The following is a 20,978-nucleotide window of genomic DNA, read 5'->3' on the forward strand; positions in this document are numbered from 1 at the left end:
TCCATTGTTTTCTATTGTATTATTTTCTATTGTATTCTTTTATTTTCTATTCTATTCTAATCTTTTCTACTCAAATTCAATTTTCTTTCGAATTTGGGTGAATTTTTTCAAATTCAGGCGATTTGTTTTGAATGCTGCCATCTTTATCAAAATTGGTAGATTTTTTTAAAAATGTGGTTGAATTTTTTCGAATGCGGTCGAATTTGAATATGACACAAAACAAATCCCGAAAACAAATTTTAAAAATGTAACAAATTGAATCAAATTTAAAATGAAACAAAACTATTTTTTTAGTCCTGCACATGTCTAGTTTCAATACAGGTACCCAGGGATGCTCTAGATCTATTAGGACCCTGGCAAAACACTTACCCTTTCTCCATATCCTGGTCTAAAAATGGTGCAGAATGTTGAGAAATCAAAAGGAGCCCAAATCAGTGTCCAGTTAATCATTATGATTAGCGGGTCCATCTCTGTTAAAAAACATTAACCACATAAACCCTTCTACTACACAGCAAACAATTCATACAGTGTCTGGGAAAAGTATTCATACCCCTTGAAATGTTCCACATTTTCTCATGTTACAACCAAAAAACGTAAATTTTTTTTTTGAGGTTTTATGTGATAGACCAACACAAAGTGGCACATAATTGTGAAGTTGAAGGAAAATGATAAATGGTTTTCCAAATGTTTTACAAATAAATATGTGAAAAGTGTAGGGGGCATTTGTATTCAGTCCCCTTTACTCTGATACCCCTAACTAAAATCTAGTGGAACCAATTGCCTTCAGAAGTCACCTAATTAGTAAATAGAGTCCACCTGTGTGTAATTTAATCTCAGTATGAATATAACCGCTCGGTAAAGCCCTTAGAGGTTTGCTAGAGCCGGCCGGGCAAGGAAAGCATTCATCAGAGAAGCAGCCAAGAGGTCCATGGTAACTCTGGAGGAGCTGCAGAGATCCACAGCTCAGGTGGGAGAATCTGTCCACAGGACAACTATTAGTCATGTTCTCCACAAATCTGTCCTTTATGGAAAAGTGACAAGAAGAAAAATAAAACAGCACATCGCCCCTGAACAAACCATCCCCACCGTGAAACATGGGGGTGGCAGCATAATGTGGTGGGGATGCTTTTCTTCAGCAGGGACAGGGAAGCTGGTCAGAGTTGATGGGAAGGTGAATGGAGCCAAACACAGGACAATCTTAGAAGAAAACCTGTTCAAGTCTGCAAAAGACTGGAGACTGGGATGGAGGTTCACCTTCCAGCAGGACAACGACCCGAAACATCCAGCCAGAGCTACAATGGAATGGTTTAAATTGCTGTTCACAGACGCTCTCCATCCAATCTGACAGAACTTGAGATATTTTGCAAAGAAGAATGGGCAGAAATGTCCCTCTCTAGATGTGCAAAGCTGGTAGAGACATCCCCAAAAAGAAAGGGGGTTCTACAAAGTATCGACTGAATACAAATGCACTCCACAATTTTCACAGATTTATTTGTAAAAAATGTTGAAAAGCATTTATTATTTTCCTTCCACTTCACAATTATGTGCCACTTTGTGTTAGTCTATCACATAAAAATGACAAAAATGTCTAAAATGTAAAAAGGGGTATAAATACTTTTTCAAGGCACTGTATATTATTGCTATTACTGTATATATTATAATTGTTAATATTTTTTGGGTAAGACATCTAGCCAGCTTGGTGTTGCTATGGATGCAATATTTTGCCACTTTTTTGAAGCTTTTATCTGAAATTCTTCAACCAAAGAAACATGTAATCTGTCTGCACATCGCCCACTTCCCTCTAATTTAATGATATTGGTTGAATATTACACTTACAAACATGTGGTAACTAAATGCATTTATTAGCCTCGTTTTCAATGTATAACTGTATTTAAATTGTATCTATTTATTTATCCTTTATTATTTTAGGAAATACATTACCATTTGAAAAAAATCTATATTATTACTACTACTATCACTACTATTACTACTATTACTATTACTATTATGATTATGCTATTCTAAGTTCCCATTTGGTAAAAAGTCCAGCTGCGGGATCCTGGATTCTGAATGCTCAGGGGAATACATTACTTTCTGTTCAGATATTGGGATTTACTGGTAAGTTCTATCATCTCACTGTACTGTATATGAATAATTCTGACTCTGACAGGTCCTCTCATATGACTTATCTAATAGAATCATTCTCAATATTTGGATAATGTTACATTCTGATCAGACTTAATGGATATGTTAAATTCAGGTAATAATGAATATGAATTTTGGTGTTTTTTTTTGGCATTTCAGATTCCAAAAAGTCTTCTGGGAGCCATGTGACCTCAATTGAGTCAATCTTGTTCTATCCCCTCTCTGATATGAAAGGGTGCCCCTCCAAGTAAATATCTCCCCATTGTGGTTGAGGGAGAAATGGGGAGATTGTTGTGGTATTATTTTTGTCAGTGTATCCTCTTAACAGCACAGGCATCTTATCAGTCTGTGCCTTTGACTATTGGCAGTCAGTGTGGACTGTTGTAGTCTATTGGCTTGCCAATTGTCACCTGGTACAGTTTTTTTAAATGATTGCCTCACACTATTTATACATCTATGCCTACTGCTATTGTTTTGTTTCTATCCCAAGGCTCCTGCCAACTTCCAGGCCCACTCACCTAGTAACATCTAATAGGGATGAGACCAATGTTCGAGTCGAACGTAGATTAGACTTGAACATTGGGTGTTTGCCTGTTCGCCCAACAGCGAACATTATGTGCTGTCCGCGGAAAATTCGAAACTCGTTGTCTAAGGGACATAAGCATGGAAAACCAAAAGTGCTCATTTTAAAGGATTGTATACAAGTATTGCCATAAAAAGGTGTTTGGGGACCCGGGTCCTGCCCCAAGGGGACATGTATCAATGCAAAAAAAGTTTTAAAAACTGCCGTTTTATCGGGAGCAGTGATTTAATAATGCTTAATGTGAAACAATAAAAGTGAAATATTCCTTTAAATATCTTACCTGGGGGGTGTCTATAGTATGCCTGTAAAGTGGCGTGTGTTTCCCATGTTTAGAACAGACCATTTCACAAAAAAAGTGTCAAAAATAGTAAAAAAGACAGGAGACACTTTGGGACAAGTCCTTTAATTAAAAATTAAAAAAATAAAAACATCCCATGATGTAAATCCATCTCATGCTGCCGATGAGCCGGAAAAAGAAAAAAGCCACAACAGCTCCGCCTCCATGGGAGGCTCCTGCCAAGTGATGCTTCTTCTTGGTGACAGCTGTTACATAGCTGAGGGCGGGGCCCCTCAGTGACGTAAACGGGTGACCCCCACCCCCCCTCAGAGGCCACATGATGTCAGAGGAAGGCAGGGTTGCCATTTACGTCACTGGCTATATAACAGCTGTCACCGAGAAGAAGCGTCCCTCGGTGGGAGCCTCCCATGCAGGTGGAGCTGTTGCAGATTCTTTTTTTTTTATTTTTCAGCTCGTCGGCAGCATGAGATGGATTTACATCATGGGATATTTTTATTTTTTATCTTTTAATAAAGGACTTGTCTCAAAGTGTCTCCTGTCTTTTTTACTATTTCTGACACTTTTTTTGTGAAATGGTAGGGGTACAATGTACAGGTTACCAATTCACATAGGGGGAAGGCCATAATCTGGGAGTCCCCTTGTTAAAGGGGGTCCCAGATTCCGATAAGCCCCCTGCCAGCAGACACCCATAACCACCGGGAAGGGTTGTGGGGATGAGGCCCTTGTCCCCATCAACATGGGGACAAGGTGCTTTGGGGGGCTACTCCAAAGCACCCTCCCCATGTTGAGGGCATGTGGCCTGTTACAGATCAGGAGGGGGGGCGCTCTCTCGCCCCCCTCTTTTCCTGCAGCCTGTCAGGTTGCGTGCTCGGATAAGGTTCTGGTATGGATTTTGGGAGGACCCCTATGCCATTTTTTTTGGGCGTAGCGTTCCCCTTAAAATCCATACCACACCTGAAGGGTCTGGTATGAATTTTGGGGGACCCTATGCAATTTTTTTGTTTGGTGCAGGGTTCCACTTAATTTCCATACCAGAGCTAAAGGACCTGGTATGGATTTTGGGGGGATCCCCTCGCAAATGTTTTTACATTTTTGATTTGGGGTTCCCGATAATATTCATACCAGACCCAAAGGGCCTGGTAATGGACTGGGGGGAACCCATGCCATTTTTTTTAATGAATTTTATCTATATTTTCCCGAGACCCAACAATTCATTATAGCCGCGATCAGTTTTAAATTACATTTTTTCCTTTAGAAATGTAATTTTGCTGTGGTATTGTTCTAAACAAGGGGAAAATGAGCCACTTTACAGGCATACTATAGACACCCCCCAGGCGCAATATTAAAAGGAATATTTTATTTTTATTGTTTCACTTTAAGCATTATTAAAATCACTGCTCCCAAAAAAACAGCAATTTTTAAAACTTTTTTTGCATTGATACATGTCCACTGGGGCAGGACCCGGGTCCCCAAACACTTTTTATGACAATAACTTGCATATAAGCCTTTAAAATTAGCACTTTTGATTTTTCACATTCGTGTCCCATAGACTTTAACGGTGTTTGCGTGTTTGTCTGAATTTTTTGCCTGTTCGCATGTTCTGGTGCAAACCAAACCGGGGAGTGTTCAGCTCATCCTTAATATCTAAGTATCCTTGGCATTATTTTTGGAATAAGAGTCTGACACTCTATCTTACTCTTACATTGCTTCCTGCTGTATTTCTTACTGCTGTTGTCTGAGACCGCCAATGTTGCCATCCCCCCAAATCCATTGTAATACTTTTTTTGAATATATGGTTAATGTATAAGAGACTCCCAAGGTTGCTAGGAGCTCCTGCTTGGTTTTAATTTTTCTATTATTTACCCAGACTGCATCCCAATTGTTTGAATTTTTGGACCCATTTTCTCATTATGCAGAACTCAGGAACGTCATAATCACTTTTGGAAATGTGATGAAGGTTGTTCTGCTAATTGTTGTTATTGCCCCTTCTCTGTAACCAAGTATCATACAACTCTCTATAAAGAGCATTTTTTAGTATCAGTGGAGGTTATATTTAGTAAGAAGCAAGATTTGGAGTTTTAAATTTGCTGAAATTTCTGCAAAAATAGGACAATAAGTGTGAAAATGTTGGCTTTTAAAAAAAAATGCATTGTAGTCAAATGAAAAAGTGACATTGAAGTGGTTCTAAAGGCAGAATTGTTTTTAACCTTAAAGGCAAAGAACAGCCTTTCACTCCTGTGAACCATTTTCAGCTGACAGCGGGCTGAAGTCTGCTGTCGGCTGACATCACAGAGCCTGTCCAGGCTGGGAAAAGATTGTGACCATATGGTCAGGATCCACCCAGAAGCCTGGACTGGAATCCGACTCAGACTCTCAGCAAGCCGTTCCTGCCCTCTCCACAGCTCAGCGCTCCAGTGAGCATGGGGGGGCAGAGCAGGGAGCCAGTGCCAGACAGTTACCAGCTCTCTGATCACGGAGCTCTGAGAACCGAGCGATCAGTGGTGTTTGATTGCTCGGTTCTCAATTGTAGAAGGGGAAGGCTAGGCTGGATTCCACAGCAACTAGGCTCCTGTAGATGTCAATGGAAACCAGGGGCAGCAGACTAAGTGTGACAGTACATTAAAAGAACACACGCTTTAGTATTGGCAACACACAGATATAGGTGTGTTGTGGCAACATGGATAAGTCAGCCTCATACAGGTCCATCAGTCTCTCAGCTCCTCTGGAAACAATTAGGACAGTGTGGGTTCCACAGCAGCTAGGTTACTGTAGATGTCAACGGAAGCTTTGGAGAGCAAAGTAGGAGCAGAAGTCGGCCAGTGGTGGAAAGCACATGGCTTTAGAAGTGATGTCATGTATGTGGGGCCATTTCAAGGTTGACCACCTCTTTCTCAAACCAATGGAGACAGAGATAGGCAGGGCTGGTATATATACAGGATGGAAGAGGACTACAGGGACCAGCATGTAAATATGGAAGAACTTGTTTTGCACATTTTCAAATTCTTTTGATTTAAAAGAAAGAAGCTGCTGCTTACAATTGTTGCTTAAAAATAAAACTTCACATGCATTTTTGTTGGTTTGAGAAAGAAGCAAGCCCACCTCAAAACTATGCCCCCCACACATAATATCACTTTCGAAGCCACGTGCGTTCCACCACAGGCTGACTTCCATCCTCCTTTCATCTCCAAGGCTTCCACCGACATCTACAGGAGCCTAGTTGCTGTGGAACCCAGTCTGGCCTTCCTGTTTCCAGAGAAGCTGAGAGACAGATGGACCAGTGTGAGGCTGATTCATCCATGTTACCACAAGCCCAGCTGTCAGAAAATTCACCCTTTAGAGGCTGACATATATGAGTTTACACACATGCCACTCATTACCATGTGTATCCTGTAAGTTGCCAATTGTCTACTTAAATGTTTTTAATAACCACTACAATCAGATGCACCCTCTGATGTCCATATCTATTGCTTTAGAGTATCTTCAGTTTCTCAAAAAGTGCTGCACTAAAGTGTCTTGGACTACACAAAATCCCATAATCTTCCACATCCACTCTCTTCAGGACACAGATCTGATTGCATCATTGTGCCATAATCTCCACTTCTATGCTGTCAATTACAGCCTTTGAGGAGATATTGAGGGTGGGTTGAGAGAGAGCCTGTATGAGTGTCTATGGGAGCACTCAGCAGAGGGAGGAGCCAGCAGCACTGGCAGGGGACCTGAGAATAGGAGGATTGGGGCTACTATGAGCAAAACCATTGCACGGAGCAGGTAAGTATGACATACTGTATTTGTTATGTTAAGCTAAACAAGATAGATAAAACAAGAAGGCTCTGAGACAAGGGATGTCTAATGATTTCTCCTGTGGGTATGATGTCAGCTTTTATAGGTTAGAGATTTCACATTTTAATTTACCTCAACAGCCTCACGATGAATCCCCCTGCCACCACCAAAGCCCCATATAATCTTTTTGGCTATAGTTTTTCCACTGCTGTTAATGTTCAAAGTCCTCAAATTTCACTCTAATTTATCTACTAATTATTTTCTATCATGTGGAATGAAAACCTTATGGACTGGATATACCAATCACTAAATATTAAAGCACAGACCTCAGTCCTGTATGAATGCAATGCTAACAGCAAATAGTATAACATCATGTAAAGTGGAATGTGAGCAATGTATTGTTGGCAGAGTGTAAATGAATATATCAGAAGTAGGGTGCTACTACCCAGAATGATAAGAAGATTGTTTAGAGCTAACTGGGTGCGGAAAGGCAGTCACACAGCTGCAGTAACAATAACGAGAAAAGATGGTCTGCAACTCCTTGCTTGCTCTTTAAAATCTTCTAAATTTATTGAGTGTAAATGATACTTTATAATTATTGTTGTCACAAAATGTCACTTTATCTGGAATGATGATTTGCTAATTGCAAGAGATGCATGCCAAGGAATACAATCTAATGTTCTCTTTTTTTACTTTTTTTTTGTAGGGTTGGACAAACCAGGTAAGCTCACCGTATGATAGTTTTGTGGTTTCTTTATATGAAAATATTACAGTTCTATTATCTTCCTGTTATGTGTAGAGATCACCGGTCTATAGATGATATTCAATAGGGTCACCACCCCCCGAGATTTACAGAACAAAACTTCTGCTTTTACTTTAGTTTGTTTTCTACAAAATTACATCAATCTTGGTGATACTTTTTCAGCTTTGGATGTTTCCTATTCACCCAGATTGAAAAGTTTATTAAGGGACATTTTTAAAGAAAATTTGTGATAAATATAAATACAAATCAGGCATCATGTCAGTTAGCAAAGTCTGTCAACAGTTTACTTTTGCATTTGTGACCCCTGCATCAAAGTGAAAAAGACTAATGCATTGTGTAGGTCTGAGTCAAGTTTACCCCTGGAGATGAGACAGATTTTACCTTAAAAACAGACACACAATTAAGAAGTGGTCAATGGTCGGGTTTATTCTGTCACAGGACTATCTTTTTTTTTTACCTAAATTAGTCTTTATTTCATTTTGTAAAAGTAACAGTGATTGATGTAGAGAAAGAGCTATTACATACAAAACTGAAAGGCACAAAGTTGCAGGAACACATCAGGTTCAATAATTTGAGAGTTATGCTTATGATATGAAATCATACATTAATGTATGAGACAGCAAATCCAACTTTAATTTATTACGGCTATATCAAAATTTTGGAGCACTACATCAGAATGTAAAAATTCAAATGGAAGGTTTTACACCAAAGCAAGCAATGACCTCGATGAGTTTTGGAGGACTCAGCCCATCTCTTTCATTAGGGCTTAGGAAAATGGGTTTTAGAGAACACAAACACATGAGCTGGAATTGGGATCAGGATAATTGTGTACTAAAAGTTTTCATTCTCCTTCAGAACTTTCAGCAGCTGATAAATGCAGCAAGGAGATCGGGATATTTGATACATAATTATGCTTATCCCATTTCCAGCTTGAGTCCTCCAAAAAACATTCCCTTAAAGCGGTTGTAAATTCTCCCTGAGAAAATCCAAAAATGTGACCCCTTGATGGTTGAAATCATAATGTACTAATATGCACGTCATACTAGAACATTATGAGAGACTTACCTACAAATGGAGTTCTACAGCATTGGGCTGTCACGGCTCTTTCTGGGTTCTGAATCTTCGAACGTCTAAATGGCCAGGCTTCAGTGACATCACGCTCAGCAGTCACTTCACCACAGCATTCAGGGAGTGCCAAAATTGCAGTCGAAGCTGCACATGCACAGCTCTGATTGCATTACCACTGACAGGGAAGGGAGGCATTTATGACAGAAGAGCCTTCTATGGTCTCTTCTGTATAACAACCTTGCCTTTCAGTGGATTTTGGCATGTGGGTGTTTACTACCCCTTTAATCCCTGATGATGGAGGGTGAGATGAGGTCCTTGAAACACATTGGCTATAATTGACATCAAGGAAGGAAATTATAAGATATCTATCAAATCCGAAACTCAATTTGTTGCACAAAACATTTTCAATAGAAGAAAGAAAATAGACAGAAAGTGGTTAGGAACTATACAATTTAATACATATAACATCTTACTATCTACAGAAAATGTGTCCCTGGGTCATCTGTTATATTGTGGGCACTCGGCCCCAACCCAAGTAACTCAAGGCTTCCAGATGTTCTCAAATTTAAAACTTTTATCTTTCCTTATAGCTTATAATTTTTTAAAGGTTTAATGAGTTTGAACCAATCCAACAGCTTCAGACAGATTAGGCACAAGGTTCTGTTTACAATGTCTAATGACAGTCAGCCTTGCAGCCAAGAGAGTGACCACAGTATGAAAGCATGGGAGAAAGCCATCTATTCCTAAGTTTAACCCCTTCCCACCTAAGGGTAAAACAAATGTTAATGCCTAAGCACAGTTTTGCAACTTTGACATGTGTTAGTAAAACTGTAAATATCATCACAACTACTTTGTGTATCCTGGTGGATTATACCACGTTTTTTTTTCAGGACAAGTTGGGCTTTCATTTGGTGGTAAATGGATATATCCTTATTATTTATTATCAAAAGAAAACTGGCCCTAAATAGTATTTTTTTTTTTTAAATTTAGTTGTATATTTCTTGTTGCTACATAACATATCACCAAAGAACAACCCCAAAATAAATTTTCCAACGATTGCAGTGATACCACATATGTGGATGTTAGTTGTTGTTTGTACCTGTACCTGTAGTACCTGTAGTTGCTGTTTGTACCTGTACCTGTAGTACAGCCCAAAATCAATAGTGCACTTTTTGCTTTTTTTTATCCTACCAAAAACACACTGACTGATACTGATACTAATGCTGGCCATACACTATATGAAAAATCGGCTGAAATTCAGTCATTTAGACAGTTTGTTCATTTTTCAGCCAGTTAATGGGCGCAGAATCAATAATCATTGGGACATTTTTAGCCGAAAAAACAAGGGACAAGTCTGGAAATTTCCTGTCGAATGAATGATAAATTGAAAGGTTAATGTGTTTCCGTCTGAACTGTCTGCACTAGGTATTTGTAAAGAAAACTAACAAAAAATGCATTCATTTATGTCCACTGGACAATTTATCGGTCATTACATGATGGCACTATCGCTTGCACTCACAGCCGAATGTTCGTTTTTCGAAAATGGGTTTGGTAGTGTATGGCCAGCATAATTTAAAAAATGTTTTTTTTTTTAATTCTGTCCAAAATTGACTCTGACCTTTGACCCTGACCTTGACCTTTAACTCTGACCTTGACCCAAACGCTAACCCAGGCACTGACCTAGATCAAACCTTGATCTAGGTATTTTCTATTTTATTTTTTATTATTATTATTCTATTTTATTTTTTACACTTTTTTCCGTCTGCAAGGAGAGATAAAGATACAATGTGTCTTTCCTAACTATTCACAGAGAGAGAAACATGGGGGTGGGCTTCACAGGGACTGATCACTATGAGCCAATCAGAGGCTAACACAGTGATCAGGTGACCTGATCATTAGTATGGGACCCGGGGCTCTTGGTCTCTGTGCTTGGAGTGCACTGTGTGGCACGCTCCCAGCACAAAGACAAATGCATGGATATGTGGCCCCACCGAAAAAAATCCCAGTCCAGAGAGGCCACATATCTGTATACTGCTGGTGTCATGGGGTTCAGATGGTTAATGGAGGTTTAGATGAAGTCATGACCCTTGTTATTTTTGAAAGATTTTCCACCAGAAGCTGTTGAGGTTCCTGCATGACCATACAGTGTGCATCAGATCTGCCTCAATGCTCCTGTTTGTGGTTTTCCTGGCTGTGGTACAGAATTGATAAATGTCCTCCAATGTTCCTGTGAGGATTGTTGTAGGTACAGGAGTTATATTTGTAAATGGGTCCCAAAACATTGAGGGACCTGACCCCTTTTTGTTACCACACTGATCCCATGACCCCCTTTCTGACCCTATGTCCACCTATTACTCCTCTTATCTAGTGCTATGATACCTAATATACTAAGGAAAATACTAAGGATATACTAAGGAAAACACTCTTTCTCTTTTTAGATACTTGTTCGGATTCTGACTGCCACCCGAATGCCACTTGTTCGGAATTTGGAGGATACGGGGAGTGCACATGTAAAGAGGGATTTGCTGGAGATGGAACATCTTGTAATGATATAGATGAATGTCAGAGCTATTACACCAACAATTGTAATTATTATTATGGTGGTGGTCACTGTGTGAACACTATCGGATCTCACACCTGTAATTGTTACTCTGGATATGAGCATGATGAATTATTGGGCTGTCTTGATATTAATGAGTGTGCGAACAGCTCTCTGAATAACTGTGATCCAGTAGCTATATGTACAAATTATTATGGATCTTACACCTGTACTTGTCCTTATGGATATTATGGAGATGGATACCACTGTGAGATCAATGAATGTCAACAAGGAACACCATGTGCCTCTAATGAAGACTGCAAAAAGGCCATTGGATCATATTCCTGTATTGACCCTTGCTCTGACCACACAGTACTTAATGAACCCTGGCGCAGTACTTCTAATGCATTTAATTATAATTATGGGGATTACTGGTATTATAACTGGTATCATTGTGACTATTGGCTGTCTGGCTGGTATCGGTTCAAAGGAGAATATGACCAGAAAATCCCTGAGTACTGCATACCACAACAAAGATGTGGGACTGGCATCCCCATTTGGATGAACGGCTCCCACCCTACAGTCAGTGACGGCATTGTGAATCGTACAGCTTGTTCCAACTGGTATGACGGATGCTGTACATATCCTTATAATATCTCTGTGAAAATGTGTCCGGGAGGATTTTATGTATATAAGCTACAGAGACCACCAAGCTGCAACTTTGCCTATTGTACAGGTAAGTATTTACACAAAACATAATTCAGTAATTCAGTATGTTGTCTTGATTTATATATATATATATATATATATATATATATATATATATATATATATATATATATATATATATATATATATATATATATATATCATATATATTTATTATGTGCCTTGGTTTATAAAACATTCATTGTGTTCCTTCTCTTCTAGAATCTATATCTAGCTGCTTAGGGGTGGACTGCGCTCTGGATGAGGAATGCAGAATTGCAGATGGAGTTCTCAGCTGTAACTGTAAATCTGGAATACAAATAGGAAATCTAGCAGGTACTGTAGGCTATAAAATATGAGGATTTCTACTTAATAGAAACTAGGAAAGAAGCTCTCATAACTTTTCTAAGAGGTCTATTTGTGAAAGATTTACTAGGAAATATGTCCAGTGAATCCTCTTTGCGGCCATTTCCCTTCGTGGTAATCTTTTGCATCCTTCTGACATGTCGCTCACCCTAAGTCACTCATACAGTAAGCTGTCACACCACACTGGGCACTTTCACCCCCTTCCTGCCCGGGCCAGGTTTCAGCTTTCAGCGCTGTCACACTTTGAATGACAATTGCGCAGTCATGCAACACTGTACACATATGACATTTTTTTCATTTTGTTCACACAGCTAGAGATTTCTTTTGGTGGTATCTAATCACAGCTGGGTTTTTATTTTCTGCTAAATGAATGAAAAAAGGGCAAAAAAATTAAAAAAGCCTTTTTCTTTGTTTCTGGTATACATTGTAAAAATAAATATTTTTTCTTCATAAATTTCAAAATGTATTCTGCTACATTTCTTTGGTAAAATCAAACCAAATCAGTGTATATTATTTAGTCTCTAGGAGAGTTATAGAGTCCACAAACTATGGTGTGCAAATATATAATTTAATAATATATATTTGTAGCACTAACTCTCGGTGGAGCTGCTGGTTTAAGCGGGCTTGTTACCTTCACTCTCGAAACCTCTGTTTCAACGGCACCGGGTCTAGGGTTCCATTGAATTTACCTCTGGACGATATAAACACTTGAATACGTTTTCAATGCTTTATTGAACCAAGTAACGAAGGAAGTAGCAGGAAAGAGGCAGGAGGGAAGCTGCAGGGAAGCTCAAATACCTTTCTTTAGGATTCTTGAGAACGTCCTTTAAAGTTGAATATTGTAATCGGATACAAGGGGACACAATCTTTGCTCGCCTGGATAGGTCTCTCTCACTAGTCTAGCAGCCAGTACGTAGCACAAACAAAAGTCTCTGCCACAGACTTGCTTGAAATAAACCCGTACAATCCTCTGCCACAGGATGTATTAATTTTTGCAGTGAATGTCAGACACAGTACTTGGACCTCTAAGCCAACCCGGCAGTACTATGCTGTAGAACCACTTTAGGATACCTCCTCTAACCGAGTCACCAGGCCCCTCTCCAGACCAGCACTCTGCATGATCCTTCCATGACGGGTCCTCCCCTGGGATCTCCTTGGTTGTCCAGCTTCTTCACTCTGGATAGACAGCCCAGGACCATTCCTCAGTTGCTGTGGTAGGCCCCAGACATGCTTCTGGGCCCACCCACGCGCTGCAGCGGCGCGGGCCTCCAGAACGGAGGACCACGAGGTAGCACTCTAACGCATACCTGTTGGCCAGGAGGGCCAGCAGGTGACTGTAAAACGAACCCCAAAACATGGCGTCTGTCCCATAAATACCCTCTCCCAGAATGCAACTCGGAGGACCATCTCCACCGAGTTGTCTCCGGGACAGAGGAGCATCCATACGCTTCAACACGTTGCCCTTCCAACACCAGCCAATGGTAACCGCGACACCCACCGGCTCAGTGTGGAACCACACGCAACGTCAGCCAAGCTGGAACAGAGGCAAATCTAACTTCCCTAAGGAACAATTCACTAAAATCAGATGGTAGATCATAAATCTACCAGCGCTACATATATATATATTAATTCATTACTTTTTTTACAATTTTGTTTTGTACATACTGTGACTGGAGCAATATAGCATTACCATAGTAACCCTGTACTACTCTGGTGTAAGTGATCAGGATCATGAATATCACTGGTATAAACAACCATTTTTACTTGTGGAGTTCCACCCAAAAGTGGAACTTCCGCTCATTTGTCTCCTCTCCCCCTCCAGTGCCACAATTGGCACCTTTCGGGGTGGAGGGGGGAAAGATACCTGTCTCTGAAAAAATCCTGTTTCCACTTCTGGGTGTCCAGGCCACGGCCCATGACATCACTGCGGGGCAGCCTCCTCCTCCCTTCTCTCCCTGTCACCTGGCCAGTAGGAGAGAGGAGCGGAGCCTCATGCATGTGCAGTAGGGAAGTCGTAAGGCTACACTGCCAGGTTCCCTTACCCTCAATGGTGGCTGCAGCACCCGACAGCCGATGGAAACATCAGCTGTGATGCTGACATCACTGGACTCGAGGACAGGTAAGTGTCCTATTATTAAAAGCCAGCAGCTGAAGTATGTGTAGCTGCTGGCTTTTATTTTTTTTCTTTTGGGTGGAACACCGCTTTAAAGTGTAAGTTCACCTCTACAGAAAATCTGTAAGGTGAACTTACACTGGACCCTCTTCCCATCCCCCCCAATCCCACTAACCTGGAGTATGGCGATCTCCCATTGTGCGGTGACAGGACAGGCTAAGCGGGTTCTGATTGGTCAGTACCACCCATGTGACAGTGCTGACCAATTAGAATGCTCCTAAATGTACCTCCTGATGATGTACTTTTAGGAAATTACGCCAAGGGGATTTCTAAGCCCTGGACCGGTAAGGCGGCTATGCGAGGTCTCATAGTGGGAGATCCCTAGGCTCCAGGTCAGCAGGGCCGGGGGAATGAGGAGGGGGTCCAGTGTAAGTTCACCTTACAGATTTTTCTGTAAAGGTGAACTTACCCTTTCATGAAATCCATTCATTCTGTGTGTGTTGTTATGATTAGCTGTGAATGGCCACAGCTAATCACATGGTACAGATGGGCTGCGACTGGCCCCGTCTGTACCATGTGATCACTGTGACCAATCACAGCTAGCAACACAATTGTACACAATGAATGGCATGAATGGAAGCCATCCACTGTGTAAAAATGTCATGTGAACTGCTGTGATTAGTCAAAGTGTACTGGCAGTGTTATTAGCTGTGTCTGGTGACAGATCACTTTGCAATGTGGCCGTTGGGCCTGTATGAGGGGCATTCTAGGTAGGACATCAATCCAGAGTGAGAGACCTCCCCCCTAACAGTCTATTGTCTATAGGCTGGGTGGGAAGCAGTTAAGGAACCAGAGGGTCTGAAGTAAAAACAAATATCCAAAAAAAAACAGGCCGTACAGTCTTCCTTAGGGCTTAAGGAACTGCAAAAAATGAAAAAACAGAACTGTCTAATTCAGGTATTCTAAGAAGAAACTGGTGGAAAATCACTGCTGGAAAGTATTGGAGCTGGAAAAAATACCCACCCACCGTTTTCTTTAGAACATATGAATAGGACAGTGGGCTAATTTTTCCTCCTAAACCCTGAAGTATGGGATGTAGCCGATCCCCCTGAAGCAAATTTGGTTTATTATTCTTTCAAGTTAAGCTGTTTTGATTCTAGTTTCCATGGTGCAGGGTTCCATGGTGCAGGGTTTTCTTTCACCCTTGGGTTCCTAGATTTCCTAGTCTGTCCAGACCAATCTTATTTTAGGAGAAGCCTATCTGGAGTCATTGCATTCTTTTAAAGACAAACTTTTTTCCCCCATGAGCTCCATTTGGAAACCATCACAGATCCATTGCCTTGCATCCAAGCCCTTTCAAAATTTTGCAGGCAACAGACAAAAGTGTTGATTCACTAAGGGTTAAATAACGGCACCAAAAATGCAGTAAAATACCGCATGCGGCAAATCAGTTGTGATTTACAAAGAATTTACTGTTAAATACAGAATGCAGTATTTGTTCTATTTAGCGGTAATTACCGTATTTATCGGCGTATAACACGCGCCAGCATATAACACGCACCCCAAGTTTAGGAGGGAATTTTAAGGAAAAAAATGTTTTAAGGAAAAAAACTTACATTTAAATGCCAATCAATGCAGCCCTGCACAGCGTCCATCTGCATGCTTGTCCAGTGTCATTTGCAGCCTTGTCAGTGTCATTTGCAGCCTTGCAGTCATTTGCAGCCTTGCAGCCTTGGTGTCATTTGCAGCCTTATCAGTGTTCATTTGCAGCCTTGCAGCTTTGTCAGTGCCCATCTGCAACTTTGACTGTGTCCATTTGCAGCCTTGCCCAGGCTGCAGTTAAACTGCAGTGACTTGTCAGTGTCACTGCAGTTTGAAAATGGCGCCGCTGGCACCGCCGAGATACATAACCGTGACTTGCGGCGGCTCACGGCCACTTTCGGCTCCAATCGTAGTCCCACCCGGGATGGGCGTGACTGTGAGCGGAGCGAGCGCCGCCCATATACAGGTAGCCAAGTGTACTCGGCTAGGTTCGGTTAGTTCCGCTCACAGTCATGCCCAGTCCCTATGTCCATCATAGGGTGGGACTGGGCGTGACTGTGAGCGGAGTACACTCGGCTATCTGTATATGGGCGGCGCTCGCTCCGCTCACAGTCACGCCAATTCCGGGAGGGACTACGAGTGGAGCCGAAAGTGGCCGATAGGGATTAGCTTCGAGATGAGTTCGACTCGAACATTGACTGTTCGCAAGTTCGCAGAACACCCTTTAAAAGTCTATGGGAGAAATCAAAGTGCTAATTTAATGCTTAAAGTCAAACAATAAAAGTGTAATATCCCTTTAAATTTCGTACCTGGGGGGGTGTCTATAGTATGCCTGTAAAGGGGCGCATGTTTCCCGTGTTTAGAACAGTCTGACAGCAAAATGACATTTCGAAGGAAAAAACCCATTTAAAACTACCCGCGGCTATTGCATTGCCGACAATACACATAGAAGTTCGTTGATAAAAACGGCATTTGAATTCCCCACAGGGAAACCCCGAACCAAAATTTAAAAAAAAAAATGATGTGGGGGTCCCCCTAAATTCCATACCAGGCCCTTAAGGTCTGGTGTGGATTTTAAGGGGAACCCCGTGCTAAAAAAAAAAAAATGGCGTGGGGTCCCCCCAAAAATCCATACCAGACCCTTATCCGAGCACGCAACCTGGCAGGCCACAGGAAAAGAGGGTTGGACGAGAGTGCGGCCCCCCTCCTGAACCATACCAGGCCCCCTCCTGATGGTTCTTAAATAACGGGGGCGGGGCCACCCGGTGACCCCACCCCCTCTGATGCACGGTGACTTGACGGGACTTCCCTGTGGCATTCCCCGTGACGTCACAGGGAAGTCCCGTCAAGTCATCGTGCGTCAGAGGGGGGCGGGGTCACCGGGTAGCCCCGCCCCCCATTATTTAAGAACCGTCAGACGAGGAGACGCCGTCACACAGCGGGAGCCTCCCTCCATGCCAGCATGGGTGCGGAGCGGCCCGGAGAAGAAAATGAAGAAGAGAAGAAGAGAAGAAGGAAGAAGAGAAGAGGATGAAGAAGAAGATGAAGAGAAGAGCGGGAGCCTCCCCCCATGCCATGGGTGCGGAGCGGCCTGAGGAGAAGAAGATAGAAGATGCCGCGGAGGAGATGCTGGATGAGAACGCCGGAGGAAGAACCAGAAGAGCCAGAAGAACCAGAAGAAGAAGAAGATGAAGGAAGATAGAAGAAAGAAGAAGCATTTAAATAAAGGAATTGTCAAAAACTGTCTCTTGGCATTTTTAACATTTTTGACAGTTTTTTAGTGAAATGGTAGGGGTAAGTACCCCCTTACCATTTCACACAGGGGGGTGGGATCTGGGGGTCCCCTTGTTAAAGGGGGCTTCCAGATTCCGATAAGCCCCCCGCACGCAGACCCCCACAACCACCGGCCAGGGTTGTGGGGATGAGGCCCTTGTCCTCATCAACATGGGGACAAGGTGTTTTGGGGGGCTACCCCAAAGCACCCTCCCAATGTTGAGGGCATGTGGCCTGGTACGGTTCAGGAGGGGGGGCGCACTCTCGTCCCCCCCTCTTTTCCTGCGGCCTGCCAGGTTGCGTGCTCGGATAAGGGCCTGGTATAGATTTTTGGGGGGACCCCACGCCGTTTTTTTTTTTTTCATTTTGGCCGGGGTTCCCATTAATATCCATACCAGACCTGAAGGGCCTGGTATGGAATTTAGGGGGACTCCCACGTCATTTTTTTTTAAAATTTTGGTTCGGGGTTCCCTGTGGGGAATTCCCATGCCGTTTTTATCAATGAACTTCTATGTGTATTGTCGGCAATGCAATAGCCGCGGGTAGTTTTAAATGGGTTTTTTCCTTTGAAATGTCATTTTGCTGTCAGACTGTTCTAAACACGGGAAACATGCGCCCCTTTACAGGCATACTATAGACACCCCCCAGGTACGAAATTTAAAGGGATATTACACTTTTATTGTTTGACTTTAAGCATTATTAAAATCACTGCTCCTGAAAAAACGGCCGTTTTTAAAACTTTTTTTTGCATTGATCCATGTCCCCTGGGGCAGGACCCGGGTCCCCAAACACTTTTTATGACAATAACTTGCATATAAGCCTTTAAAATTAGCACTTTTGATTATTCATGTTCGTGTCCCATAGACTTTAACGGTGTTTTCACGTGTTCGAGCGAACTTTTTTCCTGTTCGCATGTTCTGGTGTGAACTGAACAGGGGGGTGTTCGATTCATCCCTAGTGGCCGAGAGCATCCGCAAGTCACACTATGTATCTCGGCTCAGACTCAGCTAAGTATGTATATTGGCGGCCAGCGATCGCTCCGCTCACAGTCAGCCGGGGCTCACAGGGGATCGGCATATAACATGCACCCGCGATTTTCCCCTGATTTTAAGGGGAAAAAAGTGCGTGTTATACGCCGATAAATACGGTACTGCATTATACACATGGGGGGCCCGGGTTCTGAGGGTTCCCATGTTAAAGGCGGCTTCCAGATTCCAATAAGCTCCCCGCCCACAGACCCTGACAAGCACAGCCCAGGGTTGTCGAGAAGAGGCCCTTGTCACCATGGGGACAAGGTGCTTTGGGTTCGGGGGTAGCAGATCCTCCCTGCCCCAAAGCACCCACCCCCTCCATGTTGAGGGGATATGGCCTGGTATGGTTCAGGAGGGGGAGTTCGCCCCCCCTTTCCTGACCTACCGGGCTGAATACTCGAGTAAGGGTTGGTATGGATTTTGGGGGGACCCCACGCTGTTTTTTTTCATCATTTTTAATTTCCAACTTTTTTTTACAATCAGCTGTGAGTGGGGAAGCCCGCTCACATCTAGCGAGTCATTGGTTGTTAAGGACGCAGCAGCCGGCTTCCCGGCCCACTCCTTAGCAACCAGCTATTTGTCAAAAAACAGCCTGGGGGTCCCCCCACCCCCAGGCTGTTTTTTGACAAATAGCGCATGTGATACCACAAGCTAAACCCGATGCTAATTATCACATGCTTTTTAACTCTTTGGTCCGCTTGTGAATTGGACTTAAAAGCTTTTTATGCGGTATTTACTGGCACATTTTTGTTTCCGGTAAATACTGCATAATTGTTATTCTTTGTGTGAATTGGACTTACTTTGCCGCATGCAATAATGTTTGCAAATGAGTAATATGATACCCTTATCGCATGCGGTAAAGTTTTGTGAATTGACCCCAAAATTACTAGCTGGAGTTTTCCATACTCTGCTGGAGATAATTAAAAAAGTTACAATTATTGTACTAATAACATTTATTTATAATGTAAAAAATACAGTTAGCTCAGGAAAGGAACAATTTTGGCTTAATTGGGCAAATTTTATTTACACAACAGGTTATCATTCAGCTTTGAGAATATTTCTGCTTGATAAGTGGAATAAATGTGTACTAGTCTGGTATCTTTGGGGAGGTGACCATGCATACTTTTTAGTTTTAAAAAATAATATAAAAAATACTGTTTTAAATTAAATGTGTTTTGACTTATAATGGTCTAATAGTGCTAAAGTTCTATCTCCTTTCTTCATATCCATTTCTGTGTCTTAGTTGAGCTCCTTAGATATTAGGCTAAAGCTTTACTGAGAGCATTGCTTTCTAACTAATTCAGCAATAATTCAGGATCCGTCTTTGTTCTAAGCCACACCCCCAGTCATTCTGCTGCCAAATGCCAAATCATCTGTGGTCAATAAAGGCTGTGTCATTTGACACTTGATTATAAAGGGGTGGGGCATAACATTAAGAGGGGGTGGAGCTTAGTGGTGACTAAAGTTTGGAGTCCAATTTAAAGTAGAATAATTGTACTTCCATGCTCAGTGCCTGTACTCCAGCAGTAGTGTTACCTTAGTTCACAACTGGTAAACTGTGATAGTACCATGGATCTATGAAGGAGGAGTTGCTGCCCACATACCTAAAACTTGAATTTAAAAAGGCAAATTCCTCTGTGGGACTTCGAGAGGCAGAAACTCCTTGACAAATAGGTATTTAGAAAATATATTGTGTTTTATTAGAAAAGTTAAAAATAGATATATGACTTGTCAGAAAGTCACAATAGGATGCATATATAGGTTAGACAAATACTATCTCAAAAGACAAATATAGATGTATATACAAACAAGCACTTATAACTGGCCAGTAGTGAACTGTAGCAGAAGATGCCCTCTCAAAGTCTCACAGAGGAATTTGCCTTTTTAGATTTTAGTTCACATCTGGCTCAGTTTAATCCAAGAACTTGCTTTTTCCTATTGATAAAGTTATGAATAAAAAAAATTGGAATGTGCATGTCCACTTCTCCCAAAGATACTGGTTACTATGTCCATGGCTGAATAGCACTGTCTGCATGTCTTTCAGCTCTAAGAGGGTTCCTCTAGAGGAAATTGCCATATAAAATGTACCTCCCATTTCAAAATGGAGACCATTATTCTTTGCAGTACTGGTCTCCTAGGAACATGATGTCACTTTCCTGATAGAATAGGGTAGCTAATGAATGTAACCCCCTCTTCAGTGTACAGGCAAACGGTCTTTTTAAACTAATACAAACCCAACCCCCCCATTCACTTATTTACTAAATGTAGT

General features: G+C 41.9%; 1 protein-coding gene across 1 annotated transcript in view; it reads left to right on the forward strand.

The window, feature by feature from the left end:
• Positions 1-20,978, forward strand: part of LOC141147851 (uromodulin-like) — a 140,488-nt gene that overhangs the window by 62,853 nt on the left and 56,657 nt on the right. The window contains exons 6-9 of the mRNA XM_073635017.1: positions 1,930-2,118; positions 7,513-7,527; positions 11,076-11,912; positions 12,107-12,220. Of these exons, the coding sequence (XP_073491118.1) occupies positions 1,930-2,118; positions 7,513-7,527; positions 11,076-11,912; positions 12,107-12,220 (1,155 nt within the window). The remainder of the gene's footprint in view (positions 1-1,929; positions 2,119-7,512; positions 7,528-11,075; positions 11,913-12,106; positions 12,221-20,978) is intronic.

Source organism: Aquarana catesbeiana, linkage group LG06 (assembly GCF_042186555.1).
Source record: "Aquarana catesbeiana isolate 2022-GZ linkage group LG06, ASM4218655v1, whole genome shotgun sequence".
Lineage (NCBI taxonomy): Eukaryota > Metazoa > Chordata > Amphibia > Anura > Ranidae > Aquarana > Aquarana catesbeiana.